Source organism: Geotrypetes seraphini, chromosome 11 (genome assembly GCF_902459505.1).
Source record: "Geotrypetes seraphini chromosome 11, aGeoSer1.1, whole genome shotgun sequence".
NCBI classification, from domain to species: Eukaryota; Metazoa; Chordata; class Amphibia; order Gymnophiona; family Dermophiidae; genus Geotrypetes; species Geotrypetes seraphini.
In genome coordinates this window covers 21,137,362-21,157,071 of record NC_047094.1, presented here as the reverse complement: position 1 = coordinate 21,157,071, position 19,710 = coordinate 21,137,362, and the positions used below count along the sequence as shown (strand labels likewise).

The window sequence follows — 19,710 nt, the reverse complement described above, 5'->3', positions numbered from 1 at the left end:
GTTATCTATAAAATGCAAGATTCAGATTTATTTATATATATATAAGTAAAAATCAATCTGCCATGAAAAAGAATAATTGGATGGTGGTCTCCTTAAAAATGCACTGATTTCTGTGATCCTACAACTCTTGGCCACAGAAGGGGGGGGGGACTTCAGCTTGCTTTGGAAATGATTCTGGAGACTCAACTGAAGCAGAAAACCCTCAAACAAGCTCTAGAAGTCAGGCTTAAATTAAAAAAAAACACAACACAGCTATTGAACGGTGAAAGGAGAAACAAAAACACACAGAGCCCATGGGTGGTGGAGAATGGGTATCATCTGACCCCCTCCTCCCCCCTGGATTTTTAATTAAGCATTGTTTATGTTCATGCCTATTTCCCCCTCCCTCTCCTGAAAAATGTTCTGCCAGCACTCACCAACTTTTGCACAACAGAGCAATTCATGACAGCCTCTTTTTAAAGGGAAACCGTGTTGATTTTTTTTTTTTAATAAATTCTGGGGCAGATTCATAAATTTGCTGGGGGGAAACCAGTTATTTCTTTTTCTTGTATTCTGATCATATACCTAGCCTGAGAATTTCGTTACCTAAAAAGGCACTGCAAAAGGGAGAGAGACGAGCACATTTCAAATCTTTCTAACAGCACCATAATGAGATAAACAGTCCACTATGTGGGGGGAAAACCCCCCAGCAATTTCAACGTTTCTCCGTATAGGACAGGGGTGTCAAAGTCCCTCCTCGAGGGCCACAATCCGGGTTTTCAGAATTTCCCCAATGAATATGCATGAGATGTATTAGCATACGATGAAAGCAGTGCATGCAAATAGATCTCATGCATATTCATTGGGGAAATCCTGAAAACCCGACTAGATCTAGGAGAAAGGATGCAAAGCAGGGCTGAAACGGAAGAGGAACTTAAACGTACAGAGAAGCAGCCACTGCTAACTCTTTTGGCAAGCAACGAGTTGGTTCATTCTGCCCTCTGATGTTACACCCCCCCCCCCTCCTCCCCAAAAGCAAGCCAAACACTGAAATCCGAATCCCTCGCCAGCCTTCCGAAAGAGCCGGATCGAACGAGACGAGACGTTTCGTTTGGCGTTATTTCGTCCGCTCGCTCCGGATTCCTTTAGGATCCGAGGTGGGGGAGGGGGAGCCGCTGCTGGCCACGAAATCAATCAAAAGCCCGGACGAGGGGCCCGAACCGGGGGAGCTCCGCTTTCGCCACGCTTTGAAGATTAGCAGGACGAGCCGATTTGTTGGCCGGAGGGGGGAGGGGGGATGCATTGAACTTTTCCGTGGTTCTTCCACTTTCTGAACTCCTCCACCATGACCTAAAAGAAACCCGGATCCTGCTCCGGACAAGTGCATCGGCCCCAGCACCTCCTGGGCTTGGGGAAAAAATAAATGAGCTTTAAGAGGCCGGGGGGGCTGGGGACGGAGACATCAGGCGTCTAAGCGGGCGTCTTTCGAGCTGGGGCGACACCGGGATCGGCCGGTTCTGACCCAGCAGGGTCCATGCAGCGGGCAGAAAGCGCGATCGCACGCCACTCCCTAGGTAAGTGCAGCTTTTTTTTTTTTTTTTTTGGGGGGGGGGAACTTTCTTGCGCAACGAAAATTGCGTAAAGTAAACGCGCATGAGACCTTTGCAGAGCTACACAGAAATGTCCAGGAATTAAAGGGGGGGGGGGGGGTCCAGCCTCTAAGCACAGCCCCTGCAGATACAGTCATCTGGGCGTGAACAGTGGGGCCCACTTTGTTATTTGAATTGTAAGAAAAAAGAAAAAGTTGCAGACCACAACTCAAAATCAATCTCATCCTGGAAAGCTTCCATAACCGATTTTCTAATGTGGTTCAGATGACTGGGCTGATTTCTGGAGTTGCTTGATTCTTAAATTATAGCAGCCTGCATACAAAACAGATGCGCAAAAGACACACATTTCCCCAGGATATTGTCAAGGGGTGTCAAAGTCCCTCCTCGAGGGCCGCAATCCAGTCGGGTTTTCAGGATTTCCCCAATGAATATGCATGAGATCTATTTGCATGCACTGCTTTCATTGTATGCTAATAGATCTCATGCATATTCATGGGGGAAATCCTGAAAACCCGACTGGATTGCAGCCCTCAAGGAGGGATTTTGACCCCCCTGTCCTAAGCAAAGTGTGTTCTGTTAATGGTTTGATTAAGATTCTTATTTTACAATCCTCCTAGTCTGTTATTGTCTTAAGACTTAAATCAGGGATCTCAAAGTCCCTCCTTGAGGGCTGCAATCCAGTCGGGTTTTCAGGATTTCCCCAATGAATATGCATTGAAAGCAGTGCATGCACATAGATCTCATGCATATTCATTGGGGAAATCCTGAAAACCTGACTAGATTGCGGCCCTCAAGGAGGGACTTTGAGACCCCTTACTTAAATAGTTCTACTGCAGGGGTAGGGAACTCCAGTCCTCGAGAGCCGTATTCCAGTCGGGTTTTCAGGATTTCCCCAGTGAATATGCATTGAAAGCAATGCATGCAAATAGATCTTTTGCATATTCATTGGGGAAATCCTGAAAACCCGACTGGCATACGGCTCTCGAGGACCAGAGTTCCCTACCCCTGTTCTACTGGCTTGTTCCTCAGGCTGTAGGCAACTGGGGCTGAAAGCCGACGCTGGTGTGTGTGTGTGTGTTTGCGAAGGACTGTGTCCACAGGTGTGCTCATTCAGATCAGCATTTTAATCCTGTCTACATTCTGGTCGCAGGGAGATTCTGATTCACCAATAAGTTAAGAAAGTCTCCTGGCCCTGTATTTGTGCCTTTTGGGCAGGAGCCAGCACCTTTGGGTGTATCAAGGAGATGACAGGTTTCAGAGGCAAGGGGGGGATCGGCTGAGGCTGAAACCTTCCAAGCCACTCGGAACAAAAAGTGAGTTCTTTAACCCTTTCAGGACCATAAGGATCGTAGGCCAATTTTTGTGGTTTTGACGACATTTTTATGGTAAAAAGGGCTTGCAGATGCCAAAAAATTGATTTTTTTTTTGTGAAATATCATTTTTTTAAAAAAAAAATCACACTTCTGGCTTATGGACAGTGTGGCAAGTGAATCTTCTCGTCAATCTGGCAACGACGCTAATGAATGAATGTCGGAACCAGTTTGTTTACATAAAGGCAGTATCATATGGAATCCGTACATATCAAATTTAGAACTGTAGACTATCCCAATCAAAATTTATAGGATTTTAAAGTTATGGGACAAATATGTCCCTTGGTCCTGAAAGGGTTAAACCACATCATTTGAAGCACAAAGGACTTCAGTCCATAATGCATTTCAGTATAATGAAAGTTACATTAGCAATCCATATCTGTCAAACTTCTCTTCAACATGGCATGGAAACTTGTTTAGTAATTCCATACTCTGATTGCCTCTCTGGCAGCACCTCTTTCTGCTACAGCACTGCCTCGACCCACAACAGCTATTCTTTCAATTTATAAATAAACATACAGTGATAAACAGCGAAATAGTTGGCAATCTCTGTGCATAGCAGTCTTTTCACGCTTGGCACCACTGGTGCTAAAACAGGTAACGTGAGAACACTTCCAGACTGCCACCCAAACCGACCAGAAAAATTAAAGGTTTAGAGCAGTAACGGCGTCCAACATGAGATCAGAATTAGGACTGCCATGAGCGGTACTAGACTGGTGATCAGTAATGACTGCATAAAAACATAGGCAGGTCCATGCTCTCTCGGACCAGTATCCTGTCTCTGTCAGAGAGCAAACCTGCGTGTTTATACGTGGTGAGCGTGTTGTCGGGGCAGCGGCTGACTTAGGAGAGGAGGAGGCGAAGCCGTGCGCATGCTCACTCAGGATGGCGGCAGGCTTAGATGGGAGCTGGGAGGCGCTGACCGACGGCAGAGGCATCGGCCGAAGCGAGAGGGCAGCCGCACGGGGACCCCGAAGGAAGGAAGGCACCACTTTGGAATCGCTGCAGCACCCGCAGGCAGGTATTCACCCCTGGGCCACCATTGCAAACTTTGGTTGTGGAATGAATCTTCTGAGTTTGCATTAAGGCCTATGGGGAACTTTGCTTTGATAAATGAGCGTTTTGGATTACGAGCTTGATCCTGGAACGGATTATGTTCGTAAACCAAGGTACCATTGTAGTTAAAAAAGTGAGGTTCTTTCCTGTCCTGGAGCAAAAGGGTGGTGACAATCCAGGGAAGAGCAGTAGGACCTCAGGATCTAGAATTTGTTGCCAGAGAATGTGGTGAAATCAGTTAGTTTAGCAGGGTTTAAAAAAAAGGACTGAATAATTTCCTAAAAGAAAAATGATCGTGTACCAATTTGTTTGCGAGCCCGTTGCGACCCGATTTCCCTCCAACCCAATTCACTAACCTGTGTCCTGATCATCTTCCGATCTGCGCATGCAAAGCAGGAAGGATGCGATTCACTACACTTTCTGACTGGCTGGCCGATCAAAAAACAAGCGACTGGTGAGGACCAGTCGCTTGTGCTAAAACCTTGCTCTCTGCCCTGATCTCCTGCTTTCAGCCCCGAATCACTCTTGCTCTCAGCCCTGACTCTTCTGCCGTTCCCCGCAGTACAAGCCCGTGGTTTTAACTCGCAGGCTTAAAGCGGGTTAAAACCACGGGCTTGCAAAAAAAAAAAAAAAAAAAAAAAGCCAGCTAAAACGAACACCAAACGCATGCGCAGACCATCTACAGGGAAAGCAGATGGTCTGTGCATGCGTCAGGATTGCATACTAGCGATCCGTGTCGGCGGATGGGGGCGTTCCTCCGATCGCCGCCATTAGAATATTACTGGTTGCAGAATCCTGGATCGGACACAGATTGGTCAGGTTAGTGAATCTAGCCCTTATTTCTGAAGTTGCAATAGCACAGGTACATATTGCATTTATCATTTGAAAATGCAAGTGTTCAAATAATGTGTTTTCCTTTTTTGCATTAATTATCACTCCAATGCCTGTCTAGTTTGTTCCATTTAAATCTGACGCGTTCCTTAGGAGCCTGCACTGATTTTAGAGTTGATATCGTACTAGGTGGGTGGTATCTGGCAATTCCTAATGCCAAATGGCTAATCTCTTCCTCTGTGCTATCTGGCTTGGCACATGTCTCTGTGGTTTTTAACACAATCTCTTATAATGGATATAATTTAGATTCCGGCAATTCCCATCAGCTTTTCAGAAATGGTTCCCAGGACCCCAAGATCAATCAAATTTTAATTAAGACTGAAGTTGGGAACCAGAAGGGATAACCGTCTTAACGGTTCATAGACAACACGGCGAAAGACAAAGGCGCGCGCCGACAACTGAGCACAAGACGGAGGCGCGCGCTGAAGAAAATTACAGTTTTTAGGGTCTCCAACGGGGGGTTTTGTTGGGGAGCCCCCCCAGTTTACTTAATAGAGATCGCGCCGGCGTTGTAGGGGGTTGTAACACATTTTACTGTAAACTTAACTTTTTCCCTAAAAACAGGGAAAAAGTGAAGTTCTGAGTAAAATGTGGGGGGTTACAACCCCCCACACCGCGGCGCAATCTCTATTAAGTAAAGTGGGGGGTTCCCCCCCCCCACACACCCCTGTCGGAGCTGTAAAAACAGTAATTTTGTGCAGCATGCGCCTCCACGCTGCGCTCAATTGTCTGCGCGTGCCTTTGTCCCGGCGCGCTTTTGACCTGACACCATCTTAACTTATCCTCCCCTTTCACCAAATACTTTAAATCCCTTTCCAGTAACTTGTTTTGAAGACACCTTTTGGTATATTGTTAAACTCCTGGTCTGTAGATAGCAGGGTATCTCGGAATAATTTTGAATGACTTGTAGCTTGGGACTTGCAATATCTTGTTTTTTATTGCTTAAAAAAAAAAAAAAAAAAATCAACTGATGGGAGCTAAGGAGTTGAAAGGTTTAAAAGTTCAATTAGTGATAGTTATAGTTCTGAATTGTGGTCTCTTGGCTCTGGCAGCCACATGAAACAACTACAGTGAAGATGGGTGAGAGATATTTGCATTCATTTAGCCTAAGAGCTAGGCCAGGGGTAGGCAATTCCGGTCCTCGAGAGCCGGAGCCAGGTCAGGTTTTCAGGATCTCCACCATCAATATGTATGAGATGGATTTGCATGCACTGCCTCCTTGAGATGCAAATCTATCTCATGCATATTTATTGTGGATATCCTGAAAACCTGACCTGGCTCCGGCTCTCGAGGACCGGAATTGTCTACCCCTGAGCTAGGCTAATAGGTTACTATGAAATGTTTGAGTCAGATCACTCCTCTTTTTCTAGCCACCTTCTGCGATACATGTTAAAACCTTACACTTATTCCAGGCCAGGTCTGTGCCAGGGAGTTACCCTGAGTAGAGGTTGTATCTCTACTCAGGGTCGGAGGCAGGGATGGGGAGAGGGACAGAGCCCGCGGGGACAGGGACAAACTTTGTCCCCAAGTCATTCTCTAAAAACTCGAATATCAATATGTAAAAATTTAATACAACTTAAGAAAATTTGGCAACTAAACTCAATGATTAAAATAAAAACCTGCAGAAGCTGCTTTTGGATTTAAATGAACCACTATTAACCGACATCTTTTGCGTCTTATCTGCTTTTGATGTGGCAACAAGAGTCTTGCCTACCATCAGTGACGTCCTTCCATCATGTCCCCAACTGCTCAGGTATCTTATTGTTACTGCAACAAATCCATCCATCATTGCTGGCATCAGGGAGCATTTCCAACACTTATTTATTTGGTTTTATATCCCATCCTCCCAAAAGAGCTCAGAATGAGTTGCAAGGTTACATATATATTAAAATGTATTTACACAATGTGATGGCAAATATGGCATGGCAGGACATAGTCTTAGAGAGATAGCAAAACATAGGGGTCCTTTTTTACTAACGCGTCCATTAGTAAAAGGACCCCGTAGTTAACAAAGCATGGTAAAACATAACATGAGAAAAGGAGACTGCGAGGGGATATGATCGAGACTTTCAAAATACTGAAAGGAATCGATAAAATAGAGCAGGAAAATAAGTTATTTACAATGTCCAATGCGACACGGACAAGAGGACATGGACTAAGGGGGGGGGGACGACAAGTCCAGGACAAATATCGGGAAGTTCTGCTTCACGCAACGAGTGGTGGACACTGGAATGCTCTCCCAGAGGAGGTTATTGCGGATTTAAAAGCAAACTAGATGCACACCTCCTTACGAGAGGCATAGAGGGATATGGGTGACTTAATTTATGCCAGGTGCACACCTGGTAGGGCCTCCGCGTGTGCGGATCGCCGGACCGAAGGTCTGATCCGGAGATGGCGCTTCTTATGTTCTTATAATGCCTCATTCCACAGTGCCTCAGAGCCAACCTCATCAGTGATGTTCCAATGGATTAGCAACATTCCAGAATCCAAAAGAGTAACAAAAGATTCTAGAACCCCAAACAGTATCAAGATTCCAGGCAGAATCTCAAAGAATAGCAAGATTCTAGAACCCCAAAGAGTAGCAACATTCCAGAGATGAGATTGTGACACGGAAAAGAGGACATGGACTGAAGCTAAGGGGGGACAAGTCCAGGACAAATATCAGGAAGCTCTGCTTCATGCAATGAGTGGTGGATACCTGGAATGCTCTCCCAGAGGAGGTTAATACGGAATCTACCGTTCTAGGATTTAAAAGCAAACTAGATGCACATCTCCTTACGAGAGGCATAGAAGGATATGCGTATACCTGGCTGGGCCTCCGCGTGTGCGGATTGCCGGACCGAAGGTCTGATCCGGAGATGGCACTTCTTATGTTCTTATGACAAACATGGCGAGACATAGTAAGGCTGTTCATTCACTACAGTTTAGATTCTCTTTTACACTCATGTCTGAAAGACAATCAAGTTACTTTCCCAAATGATATAAAAATACAGGCAACTGAATCTTTGGGAAGGTTGTATCAAACTCAGATTGAAACGGAAGGCTGTATTTGTGATTTATGCATAATTGTACAGAATATTGCCCCTATTTATACTTTAATAAAAAGATTTAAATATAAAATCGTAAGTGTTCAAGGCTTGTGCAAATGAGAAAGTCTGCGGGCACAGGACGGGGATGGAGAAGGAGCCCGCAGGGACAGGGCAGGAAAGGGGACAGATCTTTGTCCCTCTATTATTCTCTAACCCTGATCTCTCAATTCCAGCAGAAGAAATGGAGCAAATGGGGCAGGAAATAGAGGCTTACTGAAAAATGCTTTAACAACAGCTTGAACTGAATGTCTGAACCTAGATTTAAGTCTTACCTGGAGGCTTCTTCTCAAACTATTTTGTACTCTGCTCTTTTCTTTCCATTTTGAATCCTTAACTACCGTGTTTCCCTGAAAATAAGCCCTACCCCGAAAATAAGCCCTAGCATGATTTCGGGGTAGGTCTTAATATAAGCCCTACCCCAAAAATAAGCGATGTGGCACAGGGAAGGCCCCGGTGGGAGAAGGCTGCGAAGCTGCATATTTTAGAGTGCTGCCGACGCTGTTGTTTGGATGGAGGTATATTGGTTTCATGGTGGGAGGGTTGGTGTGGTTCTGCTGCACGTGGGAGAGGATGGGAGGGATAGAAAGATGCTGTGCAAGAGTTCTGCACGGGAGAGGATGGAGGGAGGGATAGAAAGATGCTGCAGAGGGAAGGCAGAAGGGGATGGGTGAGAGGGGAGGAAATATGCTGCATATGTGCGGGAGAGAAAGGAAAGAGGAAGAATTGGGGTGGAGGAGAGGAAGGGAGAGATGATCAATGCACATTAAAAAAATAAGACAAACTCCGAAAATAAGCCCTAGTGCATTTTTTGGACCCCAAATTAATATAAGACACTGTCTTATTTTCGGGGAATCATGGTATGTACCTTCTGAATACTCTTGGGCGCCTCATTCTGGTCACTAGGTGCTACTGCTACACAAATAGCTGGGTCTCCCTCCTTCCCTTACAGAGCCCTACAGAACTCCCAGCTCTGGCAGACTTGAAAACAAGAATCCAAATCTTCGATTTGAACTAGGGTTTCAACTGCACTAGATGCTCTCAGCAATTGGACTAGGCACTTTTAAAATTAATTTAAAATATGGCATTGAACAGTCCTAAAAAGCAATGCTTTCATTAAGCAGAATTACATAAAGGATGGTTTTTCTCCCACACATCCAGGGGGAGGGGATGGGGTATATCTTTTGTTTTGGTATTATTCCTGATGGTAATGATGGATGGGGGAGGGAATTTATCTTTTGTATAGATACTGATTGATTATAAGTGCTTGGTTGATTATCATTATTTGTATATAAATTGTATTGCACTTTTTGTTGGCATTAAAAATTAAATAAAATTAAAAAAAAAAAAAAAGGATGGCAACACCTCTGCTAAGAACAGAATATTATGGATTTTTTAATCACTTCCAGATGCCCTCGAACATTCTGCAAATGATCCAAAAAACTATAGCTGCTATCTCGAAATGTTACCTGTTATTTTATAGAGATTCCTAAGTTTCTCAAGAGTTTTGGGGGATAATTCTACGTACAAAGTGAGAGCTAACAGGCGCTGAATCCTCTATAATAAAACCCTAAGCACGCATGCGCACTTAGGAGGCCGTGATCTCTGCCGTTGTGCCGAATTCATGGTTGGCTCAAGACTGTTAGCATAATGGCAGAGGTTTCTCCAAGTGTTCCAGTTCTACAACTTTCTCTAAAATCTTCCTGAAATGAGCCACAGCAGAGCCAAGTGAACGTGTGGAGTGCTTTACCGATCTTGCCTCTTTAAGAGGCAAAGAAAGCACAGTTACTTACCATAACAGGTGTTATCCAGGGACAGCAGGCATATATTCTCACATGTGGGTGACGTCATCTACGGAGCCCCAGCGCGGACAGCTTTTCAAGCAAACTTGCTAGAAGTTTCAAGTTTGCACACTGCACCACGCATGTGTCTGCTTCCTCGCCCACTAGAGGGCGCGTTCCACCTCGTGGTCCTCAGTTCCATCACTAGCAAAGAAGCCATCCCCGGGGAGGCGGGTGGGTTGTGAGAATATATGCCTGCTGTCCCTGGATAACACCTGTTACGGTAAGTAACTGTGCTTTATCCCAGGACAAGCAGGCATGATATTCTCACATGTGGGTGACCTCCAAGCCAACCAAAAAAAGGGCAGGTGGGAGGATGGCAATTTATGAAAACAGATTACGTAACACCGACTGGCCAAACCGGCCATCGCTTCTGGACAAAGTGTCCAGGCAATAGTGGGAGGTGAACGTATGAACCGAAGACCAAGTGGCAGCTTTACAAATGTCCTCCATGGGAGTAGATCGGAGGAAAGCAACCGAAGCTGCCATCGCTCGGACCTTATGCCCCGTGACACGCCCCGAGAGCGGGAGATCAGCCTGAGCGTAGCAAAAAGAAATGCAAGCAGCCAACCAGTTGGACAAGGTGCGTTTGGAAACCGGATGTCCTAGACGATTAGGATCAAAGGACAAAAACAATTGAGGAACCTTCCGATGAGACTTGGTACGTTGGAGATAAAATGCCAACGCCCTCTTACAGTCAAGAGAATGGAGCGCCGTCTCGCCAGGATGGGAGTGGGGCTTAGGAAAAAACACAGGAAGGACAACGGACTGATTCAAGTGGAAATCCGATACAATCTTTGGCAAAAATTTCGGATGCGTGCGCAAGACCACCTTGTCATGGTGGAACACCGTGAAAGGTGGATCCGCAACCAAAGCTTGCAACTCACTAACCCTTCGAGCCGATGTGAGAGCAATCAGAAAAACCACCTTCCAAGTAAGGAATTTGAGAAGGGATACGTCCATAGGCTCAAAGGGAGGTTTCATCAGTTGAGCCAGGACAACATTCAAATCCCAAACAACAGGAGGAGGCTTCAGAGGGGGACAAACATTGATTAGCCCCTTCATGAACCGTTGCACCATAGGGTGAAGCGAAAGAGCACGACCATCTAAGTGCCGGTGAAAAGCTGAAATGGCACTGAGATGTACCCGGACAGATGTCGTCTTCAGGCCTGATTTAGACAAATGTAACAAGTAGTCTAAAACCGAAGCCACCGGGACAGAATCAGGATTCAGATGTCGCGAGGAACACCAAGATGAAAATCTGGTCCACTTCTGTGAATAACAAAGCCTGGTCGAGACCTTGCGTGAGGCTTCCAAAACCTCCCTCACTGACTGAGAGACCTGGATTGAAGTGAAGGGGAAAGGAACCAAGCAGTCAGGTGCAAGGACTGCAGATTGGGATGCAACAGCGAACCCCGACTCTGAGATAGCAGAGAGGGAAACACAGGCAGAAGCAGAGGTTCCCTGACACTTAGTTGAAGAAGCAGGGAGAACCAATGCTGACGAGGCCACCGAGGCGCAATGAGAATCATCGTGGCGGTGGATGACTTGAGACGTACCAACGTTCTCATGATCAAGGGAAAAGGAGGAAACGCATACAGGAACCTCCCCTCCCAGTCCAGAAGGAAGGCATCCGCCTCCAGACGGTCCGGGGAATACATCCTCGAACAATATAGGGGCAGTTTGTGAGTCTCCGAGGAGGCAAACAGGTCCACCTGCGGAGTCCCCCAGCGGTCGAAGACCTCGCGCAGGACTCTGGAGTGGAGAGACCATTCGTGCGGTTGAAGAAGCCGACTGAGCTTGTCTGCCAAGCAGTTTTGGTCTCCCTGAATATATACCGCCTGCATGAAGATGTTTCGGGAGATTGCCCACTCCCAAAGGCGAAGCGCCTCCCTGCAGAGGGGCCAAGAGCCCGTCCCACCTTGCTTGTTGACATAGTACATCGCTACCTGGTTGTCCGTGCGAACTAGGACTACCTGATCGCGAAGAAGGTGGTCGAACGCACGAACCGCCATGTAAATGGCTCGAAGTTCCAGCACATTGATGTGACATCGACGGTCCTCCGACGACCACAGACCCTGGGTCCGCAGCCCGTCTAGATGGGCCCCCCACGCATACTCCGAAGAGTCCGTGGTCAGGACCCTGCGAAAGGGAGGGGCCAGAAACAGCAACCCCCCGGAAAAATTGGAACAATCGGTCCACCAACGGAGCGACCGTTTCAAAGAAGGAGTGACCGTAATGAGGCGGGACACCGGATCGCAATCCTGACGCCACTGGGAGGCCAGGGTCCACTGAGAGATTCTCAGGTGCAGTCTGGCAAACGGGGTGACGTGGACCGTCGATGCCATGTGGCCCAGAAGCATCATCATGCGCTGGGCCGATACCACCTGCAGCTGCGAGACCCACCGCCCCAGCCGAACCAAGGCTGCCAAGCGAGGCTGCGGGAGGTACGCACGTCGGCTCACAGTGTCCAGCACTGCGCCTATAAATTGAAGGGACTGGGCCGGCTGCAACTGCGACTTGGGGAAATTCACCTCGAACCCCAGTCGTTGAAGGAAGGCGATAGACTGTCGGGTCGCTGAGATAACCCCCTCCCTGGTCGTGCTTTTGATCAGCCAATCGTCCAGGTAGGGGAAAACCTGAAGGCCCCGATTTCTCAGGGCCGCCGCGACCACGACCATGCACTTCGTAAAGACTCGAGGGGACGAAGCTAGGCCAAAAGGCAGGACCCTGTACTGAAGGTGCAAGTCCCCCACCTGGAACCTCAAGAACCTCCGGAAGGCAGGATGCACGGGAACATGAGTATATGCCTCCTTCAGATCGAGGGAGCACATCCAGTCCCCTTCCTCCAAGAGAGGGTATAGAACCGGGAGAGACAGCATTCGAAACTTCTCCCGGACCAGGAATTTGTTGAGCTTCCTGAGGTCCAGTATAGGGCGCAGGTCCCCGGTCTTTTTCGGGACCAGAAAGTAGCGGGAGTAAAACCCGGTCCCCCGCTGATCTGCGGGAACTGGTTCGACCGCCCGAAGCTTCAACAGGGCCCGGGCCTCGGCCAGCAAGATGGGAAGCTGGCTCCGATTGAAAGTGGAAGGTCCCGGGGGCATATCCTGTGGCACAGACAAGAAATTTAGAGAGTAGCCCTCGGAGACGGTCCGGAGCACCCAGGCGTCTGATGTAATTTCGGTCCAGGCTGGGTAAAAGGACCGAAGACGCCCCCCTATAGGCAGGGATTTCTGAGCGGTCGCGGAGGGGAACCCGCCCCATCCGCTCAGCCCGTCAAAAAGAAGGCGCGGGCTTGGAAGGGCCCTGCGCCGGAGCTTGCGTTTGTCCCCCTCTGCCCCTCTGAGCCTGGCGTCTTGGTGGCGGTCTGGAAAAGGCGGGAGTAGATTTTTGGGGGTACCGCCTCGGGGGAGGGCGGAAGGGTTTCTGCGGCGGGGGTCTAGGCTTGGGCCGGACCAAGGAGGCCAACGAGCGCTCCTGCTCAGACAACCTCTTGGTCGCCGCCTCTAATGACTCGTCAAAAAGTTCGGACCCCACACAAGGCAAATCTGCCAGGCGATCCTGCAGGTTTGGGTCCATGTCGAGGGTGCGAAGCCAGGCCAGACGGCGCATGGCCACCGCGAGGGCCGACACCCTCGAAACCAGCTCAAAAGCGTCGTACAAGGCGTGAAACAGGTACAACCGCAGTTGAGACAGGTTGGACATGAATGTATCAAAACCTGCCTTCTGGGAGTCCGGTATGGAGTCACGAAACTGAGGGAGGTCCTTCACCATACCTCGAAGATAGGAGGAAAAAGTGAATGCATAATTTAGCACCCTGGTGGCCATCAGGGAATTGGAATAAAGGCGACGGCCAAACTTGTCCAGGGTTCGGCCCTCCCTACCAGGTGGAACCGCCGCAGAAACCCGGGAAGGCTGAGACTTTTTAAGGGCAGATTCCACCAGCAAAGACTGGTGGGAGAGCTGCGCCTTGTCGAACCCCTTAGCCGGGACCGTCCTGTATTTGCCCTCCATCTTGGACGGGACTGACGTGACCGTAAGAGGGTTTGACAAATTTTTTAACCAAGTCTGCAGGAGGACCTTATTGTATGGGAGCCGAGGAGCCTCCCGAGGTGGAGTTGGAAGGTCCTGCTCCTCAAGGAACTCCTTAGAATACTGGGATCCGACCGAAAGGTCCAGCCCGAGGGCCTTGGCCATGTCCTGCACAAAAACCGAGAATGAGGACGGTTTAGCAGGTGGGGAAGGAGATCTCGACTTTTTCGCCGAGGAAACCGGAGAGGCCTCGTGCGAATAATACAAGGGATCTCTCCCTGACCCCGAGCCCCACGATGTCCTCTCCACAGGCCTCGAGGGGGTAGGAGAACGAGTCCGCCTCGACGAGGCCCGGGGCGAAGACCCCGGGGTCCGGGGGACGAGGGCCCCCTCCCGTTTCCTCGGCGAGGAAGAACGGGACACCCGACGCGCCGGGGAGCGGAGAAGCTTCGGATTGTCAATGCGCAACTCCGACACCCGCAACGCCTCGCCCCCGATCGGGGAAGACCGACCGCGCCCTCGAGGCGAACCCTGTGAGCGCTTCGGCTTCCTCGGCCGGCGCCTCGACCGAGTCCGAGGCGAGGGCGAAGACCCCCGGGAGGACCTCGAGGACGATGAGGAGGAAATGCGGCGGACCCGACGCACCTTGTCCCGGGGCCGCACGCTACGCTCCGGCTGATCCCCCGCGGTCGATGGTAAGACCGAAACCGAGGCCGAGACCGAGGCCGAGGCGGGCGGAGCCTCGACAGCCGAGACCGAGGTCGGAGGAGCCCCGGTCTCCGAGGTCGAGGGAGCCCCGGCACCCGAGGCCGAGGCCGCCGAGGCAACAGCCGCCGGGGTCGAAGCCCGTTGCAGCTGTTCCAGGGCCCCCGACAGCTCAGTTGATATGAGCGCTCTGAGGAGCTCCTGGAAAGCCGGGATCCCGACGAAGGTCGGGAGGTCCGAATCCGGGGCATGCTCCCTGGAGGGCGACCTCGGTCTCGAGTGTTCCCTCGGGGCTTGCACGGGCGGGGCCCGAGGCGGGGCCGAGGACGACCCACCCGCCTTGGTCGAAGCAGAGGACGGCTTCTTTGCAGACCCTGTAGGGGATGGAAAGGAGGACTTACCCGAGGTAGCCTTCGTTCCCGAGGTCGACTTGGAAGTCGAAGGGCGAGGAGAGGCCGAGGGCCCCGAGGACGCCGAGGCCGAGGTCGAGGCCGGGGCCGAAGCCGAGGCCGACGTCGAGGCCTTTACCACGGGGTCCGCCTTAAACAACTCCGCCATTCTGGCCCTCCTGCGACGGAGAGCCCTGGGTTGAAACGTGGAACAGCGATCGCACGAGGTGGTAGGGTGTTCCGGGCCCAGACAAACGATGCACCACCGGTGGGGGTCTGTAATAGAGAGCAGCCTCTCGCACCGGCTGCACTTTTTGAAACCCGTTACAGGACGGGACATCAACGACGAAACTGGCCGGGAACGATCGACGTCCCGCGGCCACGGCTGCCGGGAGCCCCCGGAGCCCAACGAGAAGACAAAAATTTTTTTTTTTTTTTTTTTTTTAAAAAGGAAAAGAACAGAAAAGAACAGAAATCAAACAGCACAGCGACCGAAAAAATCAGACGCGGTGTCAGGAAGCAGCGACACAAAAAAGATTAGGAGCTCACAATCCACAGGGCTTACTGGCTCCGCGGAAAAAAATGAACTGAGGACCACGAGGTGGAACGCGCCCTCTAGTGGGCGAGGAAGCAGACACATGCGTGGTGCAGTGTGCAAACTTGAAACTTCTAGCAAGTTTGCTTGAAAAGCTGTCCGCGCTGGGGCTCCGTAGATGACGTCACCCACATGTGAGAATATCATGCCTGCTTGTCCTGGGATAATGATGATTTCTTTTTTTCCCGAGATGATCAAAGAAAGCCCCCTTGCAGAATCCTGAACTGGGGGCCCATGTTCTATATACCAGAAAACTTAGTACCAGTGACACCCGACTACTGGGAGGACTGGCCTGATGGTCCAGTGGCACTATCACGTGGAGGGATCTAATTTTGATTTCCCCACTCCTTCAGGTGGACAGAGTCCTGGGTCCTCATGCCAGATTCAGAACCCATAATTTCAAGGGCCAGGAAGAAGCCCTAGTGCTTGGTTCATGGCTGAGGACTGCCCCTTTAACAAAAGAGGGTTCATGGTACCAGATGCCAGTCCTAGTTTCAAGTGATCTAGAAGGAGCATAAGGATGCTACTAACTCAAAAACAACTATGTGCACGTGCAGAGGGAGAACAGGTGGGCGCAGTGGGACCAAATATCTGTGCACTTACTGCAGAATCCCAGGGCTAGAGAGACAGCTGAGACAACAAAACCATGAATGCTGAGCAATGCCTTGTGGTGCCAATCAAACTCACTGACATTCAAAATAAACCAAAGGCAGTATTGAATTTTAAAGAGACTTAACTTCCTGAATACTTCTTTTTTTTTTTTTTTTTTTTAAAAAGGAAGACCCTTTGCAAACTGGGCTTAAGGTACGAATCTAAGAAGCGCTGAGCAGGAAAACAGTCAGATGGTACTATATGTTCATCTTCCATGGCTGCGGAAACACCTGATCTGCTCCTAGGGTTTTCTTCTGATTTTGCAGCTTTTATACGGATTGTGCTGTGTTAAGGTGCAAACAATTTTATTGATGACAAAATAAACCGTACAAAAAAAGGCCACTTGTTTGGTCCTGGAGGTTGAAGTGTACAATGTCTGCTTCTATGAGGCAAACATGGTTTTTCCTGTTACATAGAGCACTCTGGACCCCTGTTCATTTGCAAAAATTGGATTGCTCTAGGTCTAATAGAGGTTGGCATTGTAACCTTGAAGCTGGAACTTTAGATCATCTGTTGTTTTACTGTCCATTCATTAAAAATTTTTGGATCTCTATTTGGGATCAAATAAATCAATTAATGGAAAATTATGTAGCTTTATCATATGACACAATTATATTTGGCATGTTGATGAGAGCTAAGCCTCAAATATCTGCAAATAATAATAAGCTGTTAATGATATTGACAGGGGTTGCCATTCAACAAATAACTTATAACTGGAAAGATTGTACAAGGCTAAACTATTGCTTTTGGTGGAATTCAGTGTGTCATGTGTTTAAAATGGAAAGAGCGTTGGCAGTTCAGAAGGGATATTATAAGAAATTCAAGGATGTGTGGGGACCATTTCTGAATTATTATAATGAATGATTTACACTTTTCCCAATTTTAATTTTTGCATGTGGAATGGGGTGGGGGGAGGGTTGGATTTTTATTAATATTACATATGAATGATAAGACAATATATTCCTGTGGTTTTTCTTTTGATGAATATGGATGTGGATGGGGGGTGGTGGGAGATATTTTCTTTTTCAAGTGTTATTGTCTTATATATTGTTTAATATTTGGCTGTACACTTGTTGTGAATTATAAAATGAATAAAGAAATAAAAAAAAAAAAGGAATACCAAGGCAAATGCACAAGAGCAATGTAGAAAGAACAAACATGGTTCCAATAAGGTCGTAAAAATATAGTCGTCATTTCCAGAAATAATACAACTGCAACCACAACTCTACGTTATCTCCCTCCCCCCCAAGATCCAAACCACTCTTGTATAAAGAACAGAACACTCCAGGGCCCTGTGCTCTTATGAGCCCCGGAGAGCACATCGGGCTCCTTTTACGAAGGTGAGTTAGGGCCATAACGCACGGAATAGCTTGCGCTAAAATGCTGCACACACTAGCCGCAGCCGCCTCCTTTTGAGCAGGCGGTAGTTTTTCGACTAGCGCACCTTCGTAAAAGGAGCCCATAGTTTTGGGACGATTTATTGATGACCACATAGGAGACAACATGGTGGCTGCAGCTCGAGGCATCCAGAAGTGCATGCCGAAGTCTGTGCATTTGTGAAGGTCCTCTTAACGGGGCCCTGAGCCGCCAGTGAGGGGTGCTGGGAGGGAAGATGCGCGGAGAGAAGGAGAAGCGTCGGCGCTGGCTGACTGCCTACAGGATGTGCCTCTCGCCGCGAGAGGCACATCCTGTAGGCAGTCAGTCAGTGCCCCTCCTGCCCCTCCTCCCCCTCAGCGGCACACCTGGAATCTCGGGCGGCACGCAGTTTACGATACACTGCTCTAACCACTACTATGTCTTGCCCCCATGAATGGTCAGAAGCATCCTATTTTCTTGCATAATTTTGATCGGCAACTCTCTTGGTGGGAGGTAAAGACGCACCGCTGTAATCAGCAAGATGAATTATGGCTTGGAGCAAAAAGAAATGTTGAAGGGAAGCGTTCAAAGGCAACACAGAATCTACAGGGTGGCAGGGAAGGGGAGAAAAAAATATGACTACATTTATTTCTTGACAAGTTAATATCTTAGCTTAAGTCCTGGTTATCTAAAAACAAAATAAAAAATGTGCTTTAAAGCCACTGCTGTCATCACCACTCAGGAAGCCTGTGGCTGCTAATATCGGTAGGACAGAATGAGATGCCTTAAGGAGCTTAGCAATTGAAAAAGATAAAAGCACATCAGTTTCCATTACCCCGAGTGTCTGTTGTTCACTCCATGCAGATGAACGTGTTCTATCACGGCCTACAAGACTTTATAAGAGAACAGATATTTTTACACTTTAAAAAAAAATAAAAAATATCTACTACTACCTTGTATTGATTCAATTATTATAGAGCTACAGCCTAGGGCAGGGGTGTCAAAGTCCCTCTTCGAGGGCTGCAATCCAGTCGGATTTTCCCCAATGAATATGCATGAGATCTATTTGCATGCACTGCTTTCATTGTATGCTAATAGATCTCATGCATATTCATTGAGGAAATCCTGAAAACCTGACTGGATTGCGGCCCTCGAGGAGGGACTTTGACACCCCTGACCTAGGGGTACTTATCATTTACTAACCGTATCTCGCAAGTGGTCTCATCTTCCCTCTATCATATACGAAAGCTACGGAAAATAAGAAACTTTTTCTGTGAACTGCACTTTTCACAACTTCTCTAGGCCTTCGTCATCTCCCGCATGGACTACTGCAACACCATTATTCAATGGACTGACGGCAAAAAATATTAAGCGTCTCCAACATGTACAAAATGCAGCAATCGGACTACTGAAGAACCGTCACGTCCGCGATTCAGTAACCCAAGCGCTAGCGGCCCACCGGCTACCCATAGTCAAACGTTGCATCTTCAAAGGCTTAGTACATGCGTTCAAGTCCTTACACGATATGGCGCCCAGCTCCATATCAGCCAAACTCTCGCCTTAAGTCCCAAACAGACCCCCTCCACTCCCAGGAGGAAACACATCTTCAAATACCCCCTGGTTGGAGCCTCCAACTAGAAAGTGTCAGATGGATTCACTTATTCGTGGTTTTAAACCACAAAATTCATTTTCATTTTTCAGGCTATTTTAAGCCCTGTATGCCCCTCCTTAAGCCTTACCTGGTAGTCTAGCGGGTTTTTGAGGGCAGGAGCGATCTTCCCACACTCCTGCCCCGTGCAGATCGCTCACAGGAAATGGCTCGAGAGACTACGGGAGCTCAAGGCAGCCATTTCCTGTGAGCGATCTGCACGGGGCAGGAGCGTGGGAAGATCGCTCCTGCCTGAAAACCCGCTAGACCACCACGTAAGACTTAAGGGGGGGCTTTCAGGGTTTAAAATAGCCGGGTAAGTGGGGGATAGGGGAAGAACCGGCCCGAATATTATTCGCGGTTTTTTAAAATATTGGCGGGCCAGCTCTGCCCCTATCCCCCGCGAATATGGAGGGGGAAGTGTACTGGAATCAGCTACCTCCTAACATCAAATCCCTTGATGGACTTTTGAGCTTTAGGAAAGCAATAAAAACCTACCTT

The 19,710-nt window shown here is 48.5% G+C and overlaps 2 protein-coding genes across 4 annotated transcripts in view; one reads left to right on the top strand and one right to left on the bottom strand.

Moving 5' to 3' along the window:
- Window positions 1-19,710, bottom strand: part of C11H7orf50 (chromosome 11 C7orf50 homolog) — a 293,434-nt gene that overhangs the window by 75,203 nt on the left and 198,521 nt on the right. Inside the window, exon 1 of one of the 3 annotated variants that reach the window (XM_033914815.1) lies at window positions 417-541. The exons of the other annotated variants lie outside the window; for them this stretch is intronic. Coding sequence (XP_033770706.1) covers window positions 417-443 — 27 coding nt within the window. The 5' untranslated portion in view covers window positions 444-541. Of the gene's footprint in view, window positions 1-416; window positions 542-19,710 lie in introns of those variants that run through there. 3 annotated transcript variants of the gene reach the window in all.
- Window positions 1,281-19,710, top strand: part of GPR146 (G protein-coupled receptor 146) — a 73,970-nt gene continuing 55,540 nt past the window's right edge. The window contains exon 1 of the mRNA XM_033914807.1: window positions 1,281-1,553. Within this exon, the coding sequence (XP_033770698.1) occupies window positions 1,514-1,553 (40 nt within the window). The 5' untranslated portion in view covers window positions 1,281-1,513. The remainder of the gene's footprint in view (window positions 1,554-19,710) is intronic.